At 32.6% G+C, this 20082-nt stretch overlaps 1 protein-coding gene across 1 annotated transcript in view; it reads left to right on the forward strand.

Moving 5' to 3' along the window:
* Positions 1 to 1513: 1513 nt before the first annotated feature.
* Positions 1514 to 20082, forward strand: part of LOC120350297 — a 32301-nt gene continuing 13732 nt past the window's right edge. Inside the window, exons 1-2 of the mRNA XM_039422932.1 lie at positions 1514 to 1664; positions 13678 to 13740. Of these exons, the coding sequence (XP_039278866.1) occupies positions 1588 to 1664; positions 13678 to 13740 (140 nt within the window). The 5' untranslated portion in view covers positions 1514 to 1587. The remainder of the gene's footprint in view (positions 1665 to 13677; positions 13741 to 20082) is intronic.

The following is a 20082-nucleotide window of genomic DNA, read 5'->3' on the forward strand; positions in this document are numbered from 1 at the left end:
CGAAACATGTCGTGACGAAATAATTTAAAAAGGGGTGATTCATATTATCTTCTCTGTTTACAGAGAAGATACTACCTATGTAATAGGAACATCATTATTTATTTATAATATGATATGATAATTATATAAGGGACATCATAAAATGATCTTTAGTATATAGAAAGAATATTTATTTGCTTCAGTACAGTCCAGTGGAAGGGACGATACTAATAACAAATAATACATAGGTGTGGAAAATAGCTGAATGTTTTCAATGCAGTGATGATCTGTTCATATTTATCAGTTATATTCAAGAACAATAAGTGAGAAGCAGAATTCAACCATAGAATAAAAAGGATTGTATGCTTTGTCTATGATTCAACTCACTTTTCAACTTTTGATTCCCTTTTTAATACTTGAAAATTGATAGAAAAAGTAATATTGATTTCACCTGGATTTTTCAAGGATTCAATATAGTCTATCAAATCATCTTTATCACATCAAAATAAGCTAATGGTTTGAATTGAATGCAATATTCATTGTTGAAATGAGTTCGAAAATAAAGTATTCTTTGTTTCATATCCATACTTTTTCACTACTAAAATTAAACTTGAATTTTAGAACCACTTATGGAGTGAAAATGCACTTACATTGGTAGTGACGATGGTTTCGACCTGTTGTCGGTCATCATTAGACTGTTGGAAATTACTCTAATGTTAATGTAATGACATTACTCTACTGTAGTGACATTAGAGTACGTTCCTACAGTCTGATGATGACCCACATCAGGTCACTACCAATAGTAAGTGCATTTTCACGTCATAAGTGTTTTTAAAATTCAAGTTTAATAAAGTATTCGTCTTTTTCAGTAGGGCTTACAGGAAATCGCATAATAAAGATTACTTTATTTGGGCTATTTGTACTAAAAAGAGTTGTTACTGATCATTACACAAATCTAGAAACTAAATCAATGTTCCACACTATAAAATTATCCTAAATACGATAGTGGTTTTGACACTATTTGAATAATAAATAGATATTGAATTAATGAGAGAATGTAGCCTGTAAAACACAATATGAAGCACAAGATAAACCTGGAATATTATATAAATAAAAATTGGAATCAAAGTACCCTTTTTAAATTACAGTATTTAATCACGACATGTTTTGGCTATATAATGCCATTATCAAGTCAATAATCAAGTTATTATCATTATTGATATGATAATGGCATTATATAGCCAAAACATGTCGTGAATAAATAATTTAAAAAGGGTACTCAAATTTCTATTTTTATTATTTATATTCAAAAGTAGTCCTAAAGAAAAAAGACCTGGAATATTGTATGGTGTTGCATTTTTGTTTGATGATCCACCTCATTACCTCTAGACTTCTGAGTAGGAATTATTCGCTAAGGGAAACCAATTTTATGAACTAATATTCTTCATCAGTTGGCGAATATAATGAGAATTCATTCAGAGATGGATGATTTTTGTAAGTTTCAGTATATTTTTAAGGTAATTTGATTTCAAATTATAAAGAATGATGGTTGTAGTACGGTACTCGTGAACTTTGAAACATTTTAGATGAAAAAATATAAGAGTGGAAATGATGTCGAGACGTTTTTCGGACGCACAAAACTATTATCAGCGGATGAAAGAGCTGCAAGAGAAACTCAAACAGAGGTAAGATTTAGTTAGCAAGATTTATTCATCACGATAATAATTACTTCATTATTTCTATCTATTTCATTATTTTTTATCTATTTCATTTCTTAATCACCGCCTTTTTCAACAGATGTAGAATTTTCCATTTTATTAATTTTATATTTTCTGTTTTCACACTTTTCCATGAATTATCAAAATATCGCTCAACGTTTGAACTCTACCTACACAGGCCTTGAGATTATCAATAATTTAATTTCTGCTTTAGATCCTTCTCTGTACTAAACGCATCTCCTTCTGTTCTTTCACATAAAATTATCATTTTAGCAATAAAAAATATGTTCTCATGCCTAGGCTAGTGCATATAACATTTCAGTATTGTTCTAGGTCGACTCAAGTCATGACGTAATTAATAGTACTCAAAAGTTTTTCAATTCATCTAATATTACACTAATTTTTACTACACAAAATATTTATATTCAAGAGGTTGTTTGCAAATGTCAAAATAATTATAAAGTATTCTACAGCAAACAAATTTATGTTCAAAATAATTCTAAATAAATTGTATTAAAATAAGCCATCTGGTAATACACGTGAAATTCCTGAAAATTTAAGAAAAGTTGGTTACAGAATATACAGTGGCGTCGGTCTTTTTTATTTTCTGATTTGCATAGATAATCAGGGGGGACGGGTGGTGGGATATTCTTGTGGATTTCGAAATTGACAATAAATTGCTCAAGGAAAGTGTATAAGATAATTTTATATTTTTAAAGTTTTCCAAATTAATTTTTCCATTGGCAATTGCCCAAGTAAAGTTGATTAATATTTTTACTTTTTAGCATGGAACTATGAGGCAATCTATCTGTGTTTTTCAAAGACCCTCGCGGAGCACGGGTTACACTTGCTCGTATTATATGTATAAGGATTCCAATCAATAATCTTATGATATAATCTAAATAAAGAGAATAATCATCAAGAGTTATATGATTCTGAACATAAATGTTAATACTGTATGCTATTTTTTTTCTGAGTGTGATGTCCACATTAGCTCTAGACTTGTGCGTGGCTAATGAGGCAGGTGATAATGAGAGATGAATGGACCAACAGTTTTATGTGGGTTTCGCACCACCGGGAAGCGATTTTACAACTCATTAACCATATTCAGAGGAGTTGGCTCAGACGGTCACCCTTCCAACGGGAATACCAGGAGCATGATTGTTAAAATTTATCTGAATTCAATCTGGTACCTTCTATAGTGAGCAGTTTAAGGTACTTTGTAAACTGCACACTTAATGGTATTATTTATTTATTCAGTCATGTACAATTATTACACTTATGTGAGAAGGCACAACAGGCTTATGCCCAAAACTGTCCCTTCTCAAATTTTTACTACAGTCCAAATTAAATTGTAGGTTGAATTACCTCATAAATTAGAAATAACTTTCAAACGGATGCATTTTATATGGATAGCCTTTTGGATATGGTGAATAAGGGATGAAAAGATATTATTTGTGGAAAGTGGAGTAATTTTGGATGAGCAAATATAGAACTCTCAAAGGCTTCCTACAGTACAAGTCCAATAAGGTTGATGATCTTGCCTATATCAAACTTTCTGAATCCAATAAGCTTACACGTCAAGCTACGGTTTCACATTCTACATCTTCATTCAGTAGGCTACCTAAATACACACGGTTTTCTCATTTGAGTGTTATTTAGTCGACAGTAATTTTAATAGAATAGATACTTTATTGCAGTCATATCTGAGGTCTTCGTATAGATTCGTACTAGATTCAAATATATACAACTTAATACATGATACAAAATACAATAATATATTACATCAGTAAGTTACACTATCATTACCCAATGATAATTTCACCTGATTTTCAACTTATATCCCAATATTCCTAGCTAATGTATAAAAATCTAAAGAAGGATATACAGTTTCTTGCTTTGTTTTATCGATTAATTCCACTGAAGAATTTGCGAAAATAAATGCGTAGAAAAATACAAACTATGACTATGATATTCTCTTTGATATAAGGAAATTCTTATAATATATTTGGGGTGCTTGTTCAATTGCTATGTGATAGAAAAGATTTATTTGTTATTAAATTGCATCATTTTTAAGTATCGCTGAATAATTTTTAGCATAAATATGCTGTGATAATTCAGAATCTCACTTTTTGGAGCATTTAAAATCTAATAATATGATGTAATTGACACGGATGAGGTGAATTGATCTGAAAGTCTTACCAATAAAAAATCTATATTCTGATGAGCATTGGTAGGAGATACATTAGAAGTCTATTTATGTAAGAATATTGTTGTGCTTTTGTGTTCTTTTACTCTTACATATTATCATCTCCTATTACTAATATTTGTTCTAGTGTTCAGCCACTACCTCAAGTAGCCAAAGTCTAACAAAGCCATTGTGCATTCTGGTGACGTCAGCACAGGTAGGGCTCCTACACCAATAAAAACACCAGCTGACATAGATCAGCTGAAATCAACAAATGTGAGTTAGTGTTTTTATTGGTGTAGGAGGTGGTGAGTAGCCCTACCTGTGCTGACGTCACCAGAATGCACTATGGTTTTGTTTACGGAGGTAGTGGTTCAGCCCAAGTTACTGAGATTTTGCCACAAACGTTTTATTCATCATTTGAATAATATGAGATAGACCTACTCCTTTAGTTAATAGCTTATACTGTAATATTTGCTATATTCTGATATTTTTACAATCTGTATGCTACAAAAAATGTGTATAGTCTTGCATAATTCTTCCTTACTCATTCGTTTTCATAAAGTGTGGTTCAAGTTATAATGGCAGTGGAGAAACATAGATGAACAACGTTGCCGATCCTATGTCTTGTCAATGCCTCCTATAGTGCCTGTTGCACTCCTAGATTTTTGTAAGAATAAATGAATAAATATAGACGGTAGCTGATACAGGTTTATTAATGTAATATTAACTGTTCATTCTCGTTTAGAATAATCAATTATATTTTATCAAACAAGAATTATATTTTTCAATAATTTCATAATTAAGATAAGATATTTTGATAATTAATTATTAGTTCTACATTGTTTAAAGACGATTTGGCAACAGAGCAAAGCGAGAAAGAGATAGCGCTATCCGCTTTCTTGAATGATAAACAAGGATAGCAATACCATTGCTACTCAAACACTGCCATTGTAACGTGGACCTCACAACAGGCCTACTGCAATAATGAATGAATAGCTCAATATTCTGAAAGTAAAAATATAAATCTTTATCAGATATCACTTTGCAATTTTCAATTAGAATTACTTGTTAATTCTATTCTTATTTCACGTGTACTTCATGGCATCTAACCTTATCTTGGGCTTTGTCACCTATAAATTTGGAAGAAAAATAGCACAAGGACTACCTCATTATCTTATCTACCAATGTTATTACATGAGTGCCATTTTCATTGTAAATAAATAAATAAATAAATAAATGCTTTGCTATCTACTCAGCAGCAGTATGCTACCGATCCAAGCATTTTTCTTGAGCTAGTGAAACTACCTACTTTTATGAACCAATGACGTGAAAACTTTCAATCGTTTCAAACAATTTACCATGTTTCCCATCTCTTCTCGGTGAAAACAATAAAACACCATAATTTATTGATATGTCAGCTCTGAATAGAAACGGCAGTCGCGATTTATTGGAAATAGTTGAGGTGGTATCGTATTTTTGCATTTCGTTTCTCTCAAATCGTTTTGGAAGTCTGAGCTCCAGTTTCGTCCTCCAAGTATTTAGAGTTTTATATTTATTTATGTGAGGAGTTTCTGCTGAATACACTTTTCTATTATTTAAAGCCATCCAGTCACGAATTGAAGCGTGACTGATTCGCTTTCCTATTTCAGTTATATTCTGTTACAATTCATCCTCAAATTTTCTTTCCTGATATTATCTATTGATTATTGATTCTTCTTTCCACTACAGTATTGCATTTCAAGCTAACTTTACTTTGATAAATGAATCGAATATCAATTTGTATAAATGTTTCAATATTGGACTATTGAAAATATTTGTTTCAATTGTTATGCTATGGTATCAAAATGCTTGTAAACGGATAGGTCTATCAAAATCACATAGGAAATTGCAGTTCTTTTTAAGTTAATTGCTTCAACTAAAAGTTTTCATAACAGCTTTCAACCGTTATTAGTCTGTTTTATAAATCCGTCAAATAAATAATTATATTTTCCCTTAGACCTCTATTTGTTTAATAGGATAAATAGTCACTTTTGAACAATTAATTACGACATAGCAGTCAGTTATAAATATTTATTTTTGGTATGAATACCTGACTGCTATATCGTAATTAATTGTTCAAAAGTGATTATTCAACAAGCAGTTCGTAATGGAATCAAACATTGAAGAGGATAAATAGATCAATATTATCTTAAAAGGTATGAATTCAGGGCCATTCTCTTGTATTTATAAAATAAAATTATAGTACCCTTTCAAATTAATAAAATAATAGAATAAGAGTACAATTTATAACTATTAGTTTCGGTGATCACACCATCGCCATAGTTATAATTTGTATTATCTTATTAATTTCAAAGGGTACTATAATTTTATTTAATAGATCAATATTATACACATCCTTCTGAAATTCTCTGTGATAAACGTAGGCATATGAAGTGAATTTTCCTTTCCAACGGCTGCAGGTTTGAAAGTACGGTAGCTTACTTTTCCAATAAATTGTAGTTTCTCCTCAATAACAAGGCTACCGTGCCTTTATAAAGTTTGTATTCTCAAAAAAATATAATAAGTTTTATTGAAACTTCGAAGATCTTTTTAATTCTTCTTTCTAAGATCTGAAGAACTATCCTTAAATTCCTATATAAATGCTGCAAGGTATCAAAATATTCTCATTGATGATTCATTGAATATCTATCGTCTAAAATATTAGCCGACTGTTGTAAGATCACATAACATTTTTGCTTAGCTAATCAAATCAAATCAAAATTTTTATTCGCAATTCAAACAATTCAGGGTCCTGCCAAACCAGAAGGTTTTTCGGTGGGTGCCCAGTTACAAAAGATAAATAAACTTGGACAAAATAAATATGACACTTCAAAGATTTTAAGTATAACTTGAAAGAAAACAAATGCAAAGTGCAAAAAAATATATATACATTTTTGATTATCTAATATTATATTTTTCATTCCTTTGATATCACAGTAAAATATAAAGATATTCATGACATACGCGTGACTCACCTTGTCATTTGCATTAGTAGCCCATAAATTCAATTTGATTAATGTAGTTAACTGGGTTAATGCTTTGTCAGTCTAATGGAAGCAATAAAAAATATTTTGCATCGCAAGATACCTGCGAGCTTCAAGAAAATAGGCCTATGCGCTCTAATCTATTTCTGAATACTTTTTACATCTATCCTGTAATTTATTTCTCATTGATAAAATTATTAAGAAACTAAAACTTCTGAAACTTTATTCTTCACAGTCAATCTGTAACTTCACTTTCTGATTAGTTGTGAAGGTAATATTGTGCTATAGTGAGGTCCACGTTATAATGACAGTGGAGAAAGATAGGAGAACAATGTTGCTGATCCTCACTGTCTAGTCAACGGTAGCTGATACAGGTTTATTGATGTAATATTAATTCATCCTCGTTTAAAATAATCAATTATATTTTATTAAGCAAGAAATGATATTTTTCAATAATTTCAATTCATATTTTTCAATTTATCAAGCAAGAAATTATATTTTTCAATAATTTCATAATGAATTTTCATAATAAGGATGAATATTTTGTGAATGAATTAATTAAAAATTCTACGTTGTTAAAAGCCGATCTGTCAACAGAACAAAGCGAGAAAGAGATAGCGCTATCCGCTTTGTTGAATGATAGACAAGGGTAGCAATACCATTGCTAATCAAACACTGCCATTATAATGTGAAAAATATAATTTCTTGATTAATAAAATATAATTGATTATTTTAAACGAGGATGCACAATTAATATTACCGTACATCAATAAACCTGTATCAGCTACCGTCCATAGAAGGCATTGACAAGTCGGAGGATCGGCAACGTTGTTCATCCATCTTTCTGCACTGCAATTATTATAACATTATATCTCACTATAGTATTTTCATTCAGTCAATCTGTAATCTTAGAACTTTGCATATTTACCGAGCATGCCTTTAAACAAAATCTTCTTTAAACAAGATTGTAATGCAGTACTTTTAATTTATTTATGAAGAATAGTATGTTTTTTATATAGAAAGATTTAGACCAAGGAATGAAAAGACTTCAAAGATCATTCTCATGTCAAGGAATGTTTTTCTGCAAGTTTTCATCCCGCTTGTCTCTTTGTAGATTACGACCTGTGTATGACTCCCGAGTACTGAAACATGCAATACACATTACTTATGCTACTTAAGGCCAGGCATGCAATACAAAGCCAGCAACTAGTTTTCTCCCTAGACATTTATCTAGCTGTGGAAGAGTTCATGTTTATTTGCATGTTGAGAATTACCGTATGATGTTCAACTTTGTTACAAAAGATAGTTTGATATTTGTGACAGAGCTTTATGTAGGCCTACAACCACTTACTATGATACCATACAACTTTACAATCTTCGCTGAATTGATAATCTCACTTCCAGTATCATCTAATCTCATTGATGATACTCATGATTTATGACGATAGATTCTTCAACTTCTTAAACGTCTTTCGCCGTTTGTGTGAACAGCTTCAATTCATTTTTAGACATATTTGAATGTCGATCAAAGCGTACCGTTTATTTTCCAACATTTTTCTTATTGTTTTTCATGCTTTGTGAAATATGAAGTTAGGTAATCAATAATATGAAAGAATTAATATCAACTAATCCTCTTCAAGTCTTATTTTGTGGGTATAAATTTGATTACTTTATACAAAACAATAATTTGAAAGAAAAATATAGGCCAATGATTGAATCTTTGAATCCAGTCATTGATACAGTGATTGGACAATTTAGGATGCAACTTCCAGATTATTCAATACCTATCAATGCAAATGTACTTTTAAATCAAAATTTTATCACTTTTTTGCTATTAAAAAAAACGACAAGCAGTCAGATTTTTCAATAAATGAATTTATTCACTTTCTACGAGTACAACCAGGAAAATGGCGGAAGATCTCGTTGTCATAGTAAGTCAATAAATTTATTTATTGAAAAAATCTGACTGCTAAAGTCGTTCTTTTTAATAGCAAAAAAGTGATTTAATAATAGGCAGTTCGTGATGGAAAAGAACATTGAAGAATTAAAATTATACTTATTAGATTAGAGTAGCTAGATGATAATTTATTTATAACTGTTCATGAATGATGAATTTTAATTGATATCATTTATATTGATGGTAATAAATTTCATCTCATATAGGCCTATCTACATTAAAATGAAAATAATATACAACAATAATTTTGGCAGCTCAGCTCATAGTCAATCTCTTGAAGTCCAAGGTGGACAATTTCTTTTAATAATGATTTTTTTAGCTATGGTAACATGCAGTTTGATGATTATTCCAGTTTTGAGTAGTGGTTTTAAAACTCTCCCCAATATTAACAAGTTCAATGGAATTCAATGGCCTGAAACATTGAAACGCGCCTGTGGAGTTTCAGGCACTGATGAAGCTGGATCTCGAACTGAGTCTGGAATCCGCTATCTCAACCACAGCATCCAGAAAAGCCCAGTTGGCCTCATCAGGAATAGACCTACACTTTGTCACTGTGTCCGACTTGCAAGAGTCCTTGATTAACTAGTTCAACAGTTTATTAACTGATAACTTGAAATTTTGCATGCAAGCTAGGATGGAATATTCTAATATTCTGGAATGGATGTGTCCTAAATCTTGAAATAAGTTATATAATGCATTAGAAAATATTCTACAATTTACAGTTTGTCCTCTGTTGGAATGTTCCAATCATAACAAACAATTTCATACAAGAATATGATGTGAGAAGTTAGTGTCGATTAAAATCGAAATTGTAACTTCCAAATCAAATTATTCTTCAAATGCATCACTATTTCCTATTCTGGTGTAGGCCTACACTAGCTCACTGATTTATTTGAGTAGAAGATGAAGAGAATTTCACATTTAGCTGAATGTATTCTCCTTTCCATACCATTTATGATTTGTATAATGTCAGACAAGAAGTCCGCCTAGAAGACACACCTAATCAATCTAATGTTATATCACATCTGATAGATTAATAAAGACAATAAAAAAATATTGTACCCTTTATTTTTTAAAAACGTTCAACAACTAGTTTCGACCCTAACTTAGGTCATTTTCAAGTTGAAATGTAGAAAATAAAAATTAGAAAATAAATTATTGATATAATATTATATCACTTCTGATAGATACAGATCAAAAATTACAATTAGAAGTTATTAGACTGATGTTAAAGGAAACTAGTATGCTTAAAAAATAAAATTAATCAAGCTAATGTTACATCAGATCTGTCAGACATAGATGAGAAATGATTATGGCCTAATCAGTACCGGTAGAAATCAGACTGATGTTGAAGGAAACTAGTATGCTTTAAAAATAAAGTTTACCAATCTTATGTTTTATCAGATGTAACGCATATAGTTGATTTACTATTCTCAATATTGCTCAATGATTACTTATTGCAATAATAAGAGAAATGATTGTTATCATATCAGACAGTCATAGATCTACAATTCCCAATATTCCTCAATATTATTACTTGTGATAATAAGAAAAATTATAATGATCATCAGTAGTAATGGGTTGCGTAAAAGTTGGCCTAGCAGGAAATTTCTTCCTGATTGCTCGAGTGAACGGCATCAATGTTTGTGCTCCGTATGCATTGCAAATTGGGCATCTGGAGCTACGACGGTCGTAGCCTAATCCTTCAATTTACCGGAGCCAACCATAATAAAAAGCAGTGCTATATAAGTTGGCCGCAACGACACGATAACGCTTTATTTACGACGCTGTTCGCGATGGTCCTAGACCTTGACGAGCAAACTATTCGCTACTGTTCCACTTTTCCTACCGAGGAGCCATTTAATAATATCAATTCTGGAGCTCAGCTGAGCTCAGCGCACGCGACCAAAATCGTTTCTGCTGCTTTCGCATTTTGCTTCTTTCATCCCCCCAACCCCCAGCCACAGTTATTGTATACACGCTTCTAACCTGGGCAGCCCACTTTCGCCCTTAACGTTGCCTGGAACCTTAACGTTCAACCCTGGGGAAGGGTAACAGCAATGACTTGATTTCCTGCCTGTCTGATATCGTCAAAGCTTGTGACAGACCGTTATTGCATTCACGAGTTTGATGGCAAAGCACCTGCAACATCGCCACTAATACAATGCTCTATATTTTTGTTGCAAAGCTGCGAAGCAGTCTTGTATTGTTGACTCCTTTTTCTTGACTCTGAAATTTTGCCACTATAGAATTAAATGCGCTTATGTTCATGAACTTGACTTTTTCTGTCAGTTAAAGTAGCTTAATATTATTTTATAGTGTTGCAAAGCTGCAAAGCAGTCCTGTATTGTTGACTCCTTTTTTTGACTCTGAAATTTCGCCACTATTAAATTTCTTATGTCCATGAACTTGTCCACACATTATAATAATGTTGAACTAAACTTCTAATAATTTTGTTTGGAATCTAGAATATAAAAACTTGCAGGTACAGTAAGGTAGGCTTCACAAGAGCAGAGGAATTTGACGGGAAGAACTTGAGCAAACCCTCTGTATTTTTATGCGGATGATTCCAACTTTAGCTTTTTGCTTGTGCATGAGTAATGGATGATTTGATGAGATTATTTTTTTATTGCGGATGATTCCAACTTTAGCTTTTTGCTTGTGCGTGAGTAATGGACAATGCATGGATGATTTGATGGGATGATCAAATAATGTCCATGCCTACCGGCAGGATTCGAACTCGGGACCAGGTAGCGCTAGCGGACTGAAGGGAGCAACACATTATTCGTCTTGGCTAACCTAGCCGGCATTTATAATAGGTAGTTTTTGATGAAAAACAAATTGAGCTAATTGGGCTTAATCAATTATCTTCTCAATTCCACTACATTGAATACTGAATAGCATAACCATTTCTTGAGGCTTACTGATATTATCAGTGGTCTAGAATTGAAGATTTATTAGTTTCAACACGAATCCATGATTTCATAATATACTGAAATTCACAAAATAATTCATTCATCTCAAGTACGGTAGGCCTGTAGGTTTATCTAGTAATGGGGTTAGAAAAGCCTATTGAGACCTAAATTATGAATGCATTATAAATGTAATATCAGAGTAGACCCTATAAAAATTTAGGTCAGTATATTGAATTCTGTATTCTCTACCGCCGTTTTTAGATTTAAAATTCGTTTAAAACATGTTTGAAGTATTCAACTTATGGTTTTCACTTTCCCTAGTTATATTATACTCTCCTTCAATAAAATCCTTATTAAAAATCGATTAGATGGTTCATTTTTATAATGGAAAACCCTAGTTATTTTATACTCTCCTTCAATAAAATCCTTATTAAAAATCGATTTGATGCTTAATTTTTTTAGTGGAAAACCCCAGTTAAAATAATTCCAGAATTATCCATATTTGAAGTTGATTCAACCATGAAACTGAAATTTAATGTGGTAACCAATATACTAGTCTATGTTACGAGTTTCCAAATTCTTCATTCATATTTTACTGAAAATACTTTCCTTTATAAGTCAATTTATTTTGTTAATATTAGTGATGATAGTTTGATTTTGATTTTTAGAATTAATTTGTAATAGGCTAAATAGAAACCAAGTTGACTATTATGATTTTCATGTTGGTGGTAATCGTTCTCTGACTAATATTAATGAAATATTTCATAGACCTTCACATACAACATACAAAACCATACAACATACAAATGTTTGTATTGTTGCATACTATTAATGGTAGGTACTGGAACATATTATCTGGTTGAATAATAATAATTGAATGAATGGGCGCTGAAGTTTTGTTGATCGATTGTTCAACTACTGAATATTATTTATACAACAACATTGAAGAATCTAATAATAAGTTGCAAGACTAGCAAGGGTTACTTTCTAAATAGATTGGACGAAGTTGAGAAACTTTTACAAGTTGCATTCTACCGTCTGAGACTTAACTAACTAGGCTATAAATGTGAATTTTCAAGTTTTTAACCATGGAAGTTTACGGCAGAGGAAATAATACACAAAACCTCTACTTACATTCATCACCTGAAACTATAATACATATTTGAATGTTAATAAAAACAATATAAAGCATGTAGTACCCTTTCTATTTAAAACATTTTAAAACTGTAAAATGATTTAAATGAAAAGGGTACTAAATGTTTTATATTGTTTTTATTAATTTCAATAAAGTAGCCCATGCAAGTGAAGTGATTTTATATTTGAATGTATACAAATTTATCATAATTCATTTTTTAATCGAATTAATTAAGTCTCATAAAATATCTATCTCATAAAATCCATCCTTATAATCTGTATCCATACCAATGAGAGACATTGTTCTTTTAAACATCTATTGGAAGAGAAAAAACTCTGACAATGACTTATAAAATATGCAAGTGATGCGTTTTGTAATCATTGGATGATGTTTATTTAAATTTTCATCGAGTACCGGTACCCTTTTTACTGACACAACAGTGAAGTTCATTAGGTAACTTTCAAATAGTGTGAAAATAATTAGAACGTGAACGAAATGGTTCTATCATTTCAAGAATACAACACATATCAAACGACAGTAGGAATAGAATTTAGCAAATTTTGGCAACTTAAAACGGGAGAAAGAATTGGGCGATGACAGAAAGTTGTCTCTTCGTTTTTTCATGCAAAAAAACATAAACCGTGTTAGGATTAGCTGACTGTGACTTGCAACTTGTCATTCGAGGGTTGAAGATAAGGGTATGGCAACTACAAGGCAGTAGATGATTTATAATGTACTCTGTATTTCTTTCTGTTTCAGTGAGGACGATAGAATGCGGCTTGAAAAGAAATTCAACAAAATTCTACAAACAGTAAGAGCTGAGTAAGTAGAAAAGTAGCATGAAATGGTGTTACAACCAAAAATAGTATCACAAATTATTATTATAATAAAATAGTAGTTTATTGCGGAGCTAATTCGATCGCGAATCATACAATCAGTGTAGTAAAATATTTGAGGACTGAAAATTTTGTGAATTGAAGAACTACAAGACTTAACCTATTTTGGACTATGTGTTATCTAAATTTGGGAGAGGAATAGCTCAAGGTTACCTTATTTTTCCTCTCCCTATCATTTTGATAATGTACTTATTGTATAAATAAATAAAGTATTGCCCAAAATTGTTTTAACAAATTAGTGGTTTTGACATGAAAACTTAAACTTAAGTTAAAATTTGAAGATAAAGATTGAGACTTAATTTAGACTTTTCATAAAGTCGTTTGAATTCTATAAGTAAAGAAGCATCCCGAATAGATGAAAAGATAAAGCATAAAGATATAAATTGAGCTTGATTGTTTGCTTAACAGCTTATTTTTCATTCAGTACAAGAATCTATTCAACAAGACCCAAAAAACGTTTCAAACTTGCCAGAATGGAAATTAATACATTATAACATAAGTGGTAAATATTTGGAACATTTTTGATGGAAAACCACTTTCTGCTCATTGACTTGACAAAAAACGCGATGTCCAGTGTAGAAGAATATTTGTATCAATAATTAAACTAGATGCTTCATCAAACATCAGATAGTCAAGTATTCAAATAAAAAAGCAACAGTTGGTTATAATAATAATTGATCTATGTGGTCAAGAATAAAAGGTTTCTACTTGATGAGTCTTATAATGACAAGTCATAACAAAGAAATGTTTGAATCGTCGCAATATTTATAATATAGTTTATAATATAAGCACACTAAGGCTAGGCACACATCGGTTAGTCAATACAAGACATGATCAGACAAGTTCAGTCACAATACTTCACATAGTTCCTTATGAATACATGTCTAAAAAGACGAGTTCTCTTTGGCAAGGCTAAGCTTCTACTGAAGAGTGGCGTTATCAAGTACCTGTGGGTTGATCGTAGTGGCCGTGTGAAGGTTCGAGTTGTGGAGGGTGGACCAGTATCAGTTGTTCGTACTGACAGCGACCTGAATGCTCTCTCCACTGCTGGAGACTAAAACTTAGTAAATAAACTGTGCTAGAGACTTTTTATTTAAACTTTACTTTTTTTATTCAATTTTTTAGTTTTGGTCTACATTGTAACTTTCCTTCCAATCATATTTATATTTTGTGTTCGTGTGTGAGTAGTGTGAATGAGAGTTTAATTTTTCAGTTTGTTTGTGAATTTTTCGCATTTTTCTTACCAGCTAATTTTTCAGTATAATAATGGGATGATGATGATAGTTTCTTCCTACTAGTTATCTTATCGTAGTTGGAATAGGATTCCTTATCTTGAGCTTGGAATTTCGGAGGGCTATCTTATCTCTGAGTGGCTGTTTGTGAATCCGTTGCCTGCCCTTCATTATTATTGCCATTTTATCACTCTTTTCCGCTGCAATACAGCTGGCCTTTTCTTTTCAATTATTGCAATTAATTTTTTCTCATTCCTGTCTCCCTCGTTATTTTAGTTTATGTTTTGGTATGAGCTTGTATGAATGAGATTTGAGTGATTGAGCCTTTAATTAGAATTGAAAGTTAACTGAGTTAGTTTTTGGTTATTATTATTTTTGTTCCATATTTATCAATATTTTCTTATTTATTTCTTATTTCCACTGTATTACCTCTGAACTGGTGTGCAATGTTTACAAAGTTAATGGTTGATAGGCATTTTAATATTATGGCTTGTTTCAAATTTGGTGAGTGCTAAGCACATTTCATGAATTCAACTTCAATTTCCATTATTTTCTCGTTTTGATTATATATTAGTTTTTTTCCAACTAATCTATATACTCTATCTCTTTCTCCCATACTTACAACTTTAGCTCTTGAAACAAGAATTTATTTCTTCGATCTGATTTATTCTCCTGTTATTTTTTTTCAGTCTAACGCTAATAAATATATAGTCTTCTTCTCTTTATAGTGGGACTGTATTACATTGGGTTGCATTGCAGTGATATATATACTCGCATAGGACTCCTATTTATTACAGTGGATAGAAATTTGTGTTAATGTTGCTGCCAATTGCTTTGTTGCTTTGTTGAGGACTTCACTATATAATTCTATTCTCGTAGCTATGATGGATGAGCTTAATATATATTATCAGAATGTACGTGGATTACGAACCAAATTATCTGATTTCAGTCTCAATCTGCTGAATAGTACTTTCCACGTAATTGTATTGACTGAGACATGGCTGCACGATGGAATTGGTGACATGGAACTGTTCGATGATAGGTATGCAGTTTTCAGGAGAGATAGACAGGGCGGAAGGGGAGGGGGAGTCTTGGTGGCGGTCCATAGGTCATTACAAGCAGAATGTTGTCAAGACATGTGTGACGTCAATGTTGAGAGTATGTCGGTGAAAATTACTCACAATAAAATATCTTTATACCTGAATGCTCTTTATTTCCCACCATCCTCACCCATCAATGTCTATAAAATGTATTTTGAGTTCATTGAACCCTTCTCAAATGTAATGGATGATTGTATGATTTTGGGCGATTTTAATATACCTGAAATTGGTGGTACGGATTACGATCTTGTAGCGGGCTCAATGGTAGCACAGAATTTGGCTCGTTTCATGAACTTCATGGACTTGAACTCTTATAACTCCATACTCAATTCCAATGATCGTACCTTGGATCTGGCTTTAAGTACTTTTCCTCTTACAGTCCAACATGCGGATGCTGCTTTTGTCAATGGGGATAATCATCATCCAGCTCTTGAAATATGTTTTCCCACTATGTCGTCACATGCTGTAAATACTGACGATTCAGATGAGTATTATGATTTCAAACGTGGAGATTATTATGGATTGTATTGTCGTATTAGGGATATAAATTGGGATCTATTTTATTCTTGTACTGACGTTGATGGTGCGGTTGATGTATTCTACAGCAATTTGTTCGACTGTCTTGATCGGTCTATTCCTAAACAGAAGAAATCAAAAGTCAAGAGTAAATATCCTTATTGGTTTACAACTGAGATCATTGGCAGCATTAAGCAGAAGAATAAATGTGCCCGGAAAAGGAAATTCTCCAAATACCATGATGAATTGTTCAAGAAATTAAGAGCTGATATCAAGGTGAAAATTCAGAATGCCTACCGCGCTCACTTGGATGGGGTGGAGTTCCAAATGAGAGGAAATGTTAAATCATTCTGGAGATTTGTCAACAGCAGACGTTGTAACGGTTTCTCGGAGAAGGCAATGAAGCTAAATGGTGAGGCATATTTTGATAAGGATATTCCCAATGCATTTGCAGAGTATTTTTCTTCTGTGTATGTAAATGATCCTCCTTGCTCCAATACTGATACTGCTAATGATGGTGGTTCCTTTTTCAACTTGTCCTCTGTTTCAATTGAAGAAATTTCAGCAGCAATTACTAAGTTGAAGCCAAGAGCTTCAATGGGCCCTGATGGTTTACCACCTTTTATAATTAAGGGTTGTGCTACATTGTTATTGGAACAGTTGAAGTTCATCTTTGACATGTCATTGAGGCTTGGTGTTTTTCCATCTCGGTGGAAATTGGCTCGTGTCACTCCAATTTTTAAAAGTGGAAACAGATGTATGATCACTAATTAGATCCATATCAATATTGAATGCACTAGCCAAAGTTTTTGAGAAAGTACTGTACCAGAATATTTTCAATCATGTACATCCTCTGATTGGTGGTGAGCAGCACGGTTTCATGCCCAGAAAGTCAACAGTAACCAATCTTATGAGGTTTACTAGCATTGTATCGACTGCTTTGGATAATGGTGGCTCAGTGGATGTAATTTACAGCGATATGTCCAAAGCTTTTGACAGGGTGAGTCATAGAATTCTATTAGATAAGCTGGCTAATTTTGGTTTTAGCAAGAACATGCTGTCATTTGTTAGAAGTTACCTTGTTGATAGATTGCAGTATGTGTCAGTGCATGGATCTCATTCAGTTCAGTTCACAAATAGCTCAGGAGTACCCCAGGGCTCAAACCTGGGGCCTTTGTTTTTCTTATTGTTTGTGAATGACTTGCCTGATGTGATCATCAACTCCCACTGTTTAATGTTTGCAGATGATGTCAAGGTATTCAAGGTAATACAACCACTCAGGACTGTGACTCCCTGCAGGAGGATGTCGATAGGTTGCACATGTGGTGCACTGAAAATGGTTTGCTGCTTAATGCTGAAAAGTGTAGCGTTGTCACATTTACTCGTAGGCGGAATCATTTGATATACACTTACAATATTGGCAACTGTCAGCTGCCACGTCGCCAGCAAGTGAGGGACCTGGGAGTTTATTTCGATTCTTCACTGAAATTCAATTATCATGTCGAAAAAACGATTAACAAGGCTAGTCAGAGCTTGGGCTTTATAATGAGAACCTGCAGGGACTTCAGGGGTGTTGAGGCTTTGTTGTGCCTGTATAAGTCACTTGTCAGAAGTGTGCTGGAGTATGGAGCGCCTATCTGGAATCCATACTCTGCAGGTCTCATTATGGACTTGGAAAGGGTACAGAAGAGATTCTTGAGACACTTATACTTTAAGAAATTCAATGTTCCTTGCCCTCTTGGTTTTCCTAGCATGGAGCTCTGCAAAATCTTCAATATTGATCCTCTCAGTGTTAGACGCTCTGTGCTCGATTTGGTGTTCTTGCACAAGCTGCTGAATAACGCTGTTGACGCACCTGAGCTGCTGGCCCAAGTCAATATCTACATTTCTCCAATATCGCGGAGATCTGCCTTCACCCTTGGAGTGAGTTATTGTAGAACATTGAATGGTTTTTTTGCTCCAATGAATCGACTCCCCAGGCTGTTCAATGCGATTGCGGGTGAGGTGGACATTTTTCATCTTTCAGAGAGTAGGTTCCAGCGTAAATGTAGAGAGGCTCTACTTGATAGATAGACGTTCCACTTGATAGGAGTCTGTAGCATATTTGTATTTAAATTTATCTAATCTAAGAGTATAGCTAAAGTAACTTTTTATAAATATTCTCAGCTTAGCATACACCGCTTTTCATTTGTATCTCTCAGGGTGTTTATTATAAGTAAACACTTATTCTTTATCATTAAGTAATCATAATATTATTCTTTCCGATTGATATATTTATGTATATATTTTTATTCTTTTCTTATTTCTTTTTCTCATTGTATTATTATTATTATTATTCTGATTTCACTTTGGTTTGTTAATTTTGTATAATGGAAGCAAAATGGATCTTTGTTGATATGTTGCTTCCACACATTATTGTAAATAAATAAATAAATAAATAAATAAATAAATAAATAAATAATTGCAATGACTAATCAGTGTGTGTTCCGTCATAAACATCTATGTGAAGTATTGTGCCTAGTCTAAGACTAGGCGAACACCAGTCAGTCAATACAAGATAAGACAAGACATGATCAGACACGTTTAATCACGCAATACTTGACATTGTTGCTTATGACGCAACTCAGACTGATTAGTCATTGCAATTAGACATGTCTTCATAAGCAGCTATATGAAGTATTTATGTCTGATCATGTCTTGTCTTGTCTTGACTAACTGATGTGTGCCTAGCCTTATGAATAAGAATAATAAAGAAGCACTCTTGAAAGGAAAGGAAACCAGTAAACGTCTGGAGCAGACTTTCTTTCTCACGCACTCTATTTTTCCGGCATTTCAAGAAGGATAGTGCCCTTATTTTCTCAACGGTGTTGTTGGTGTGTTTAATCTATATTTCAGGTCTGGATTATGGAGGGGAGAGAAAAGTTTTCTAGAGTTGAAGTAAATTCTGTAGTTCCATCTACAACTTTCTGATTGACTGAGAATATTCTCGTTCACAGATAGCATTACAATAGCCAGTTTACTTTGAAAATTATTTATATCTCTAATCATTAATTTATTTATTTAATAGATAGGAAATGCTACAATAATAACCGGCTGATTAACATTGTTTTGGCTCGTTAATAACTGGTCCTTTATTTTTACAGCTATTAGGCGTTTTTATGCAGAATCCCTATCCTCCCCGTGTAAAATTTTGACCTAATTAAAAAAAAAATCCGTCACGGGTTTGAAATCCCTCCACCTACGTGCTTATATAGCGAGATGAACGAAATATGACCACATATTTGATTCTTGACCACATATTTGATTCTTGACCACATATTTGATTCTTGACCACATATTTGATTCTTGACCACATATTTGATTCTTGACCACATATTTGATTCTTGACCACATATTTGATTCTTGACCACATATTTGATT

The sequence above is a fragment of the Nilaparvata lugens genome, chromosome 3 (assembly GCF_014356525.2).
Source record: "Nilaparvata lugens isolate BPH chromosome 3, ASM1435652v1, whole genome shotgun sequence".
NCBI lineage: Eukaryota > Metazoa > Arthropoda > Insecta > Hemiptera > Delphacidae > Nilaparvata > Nilaparvata lugens.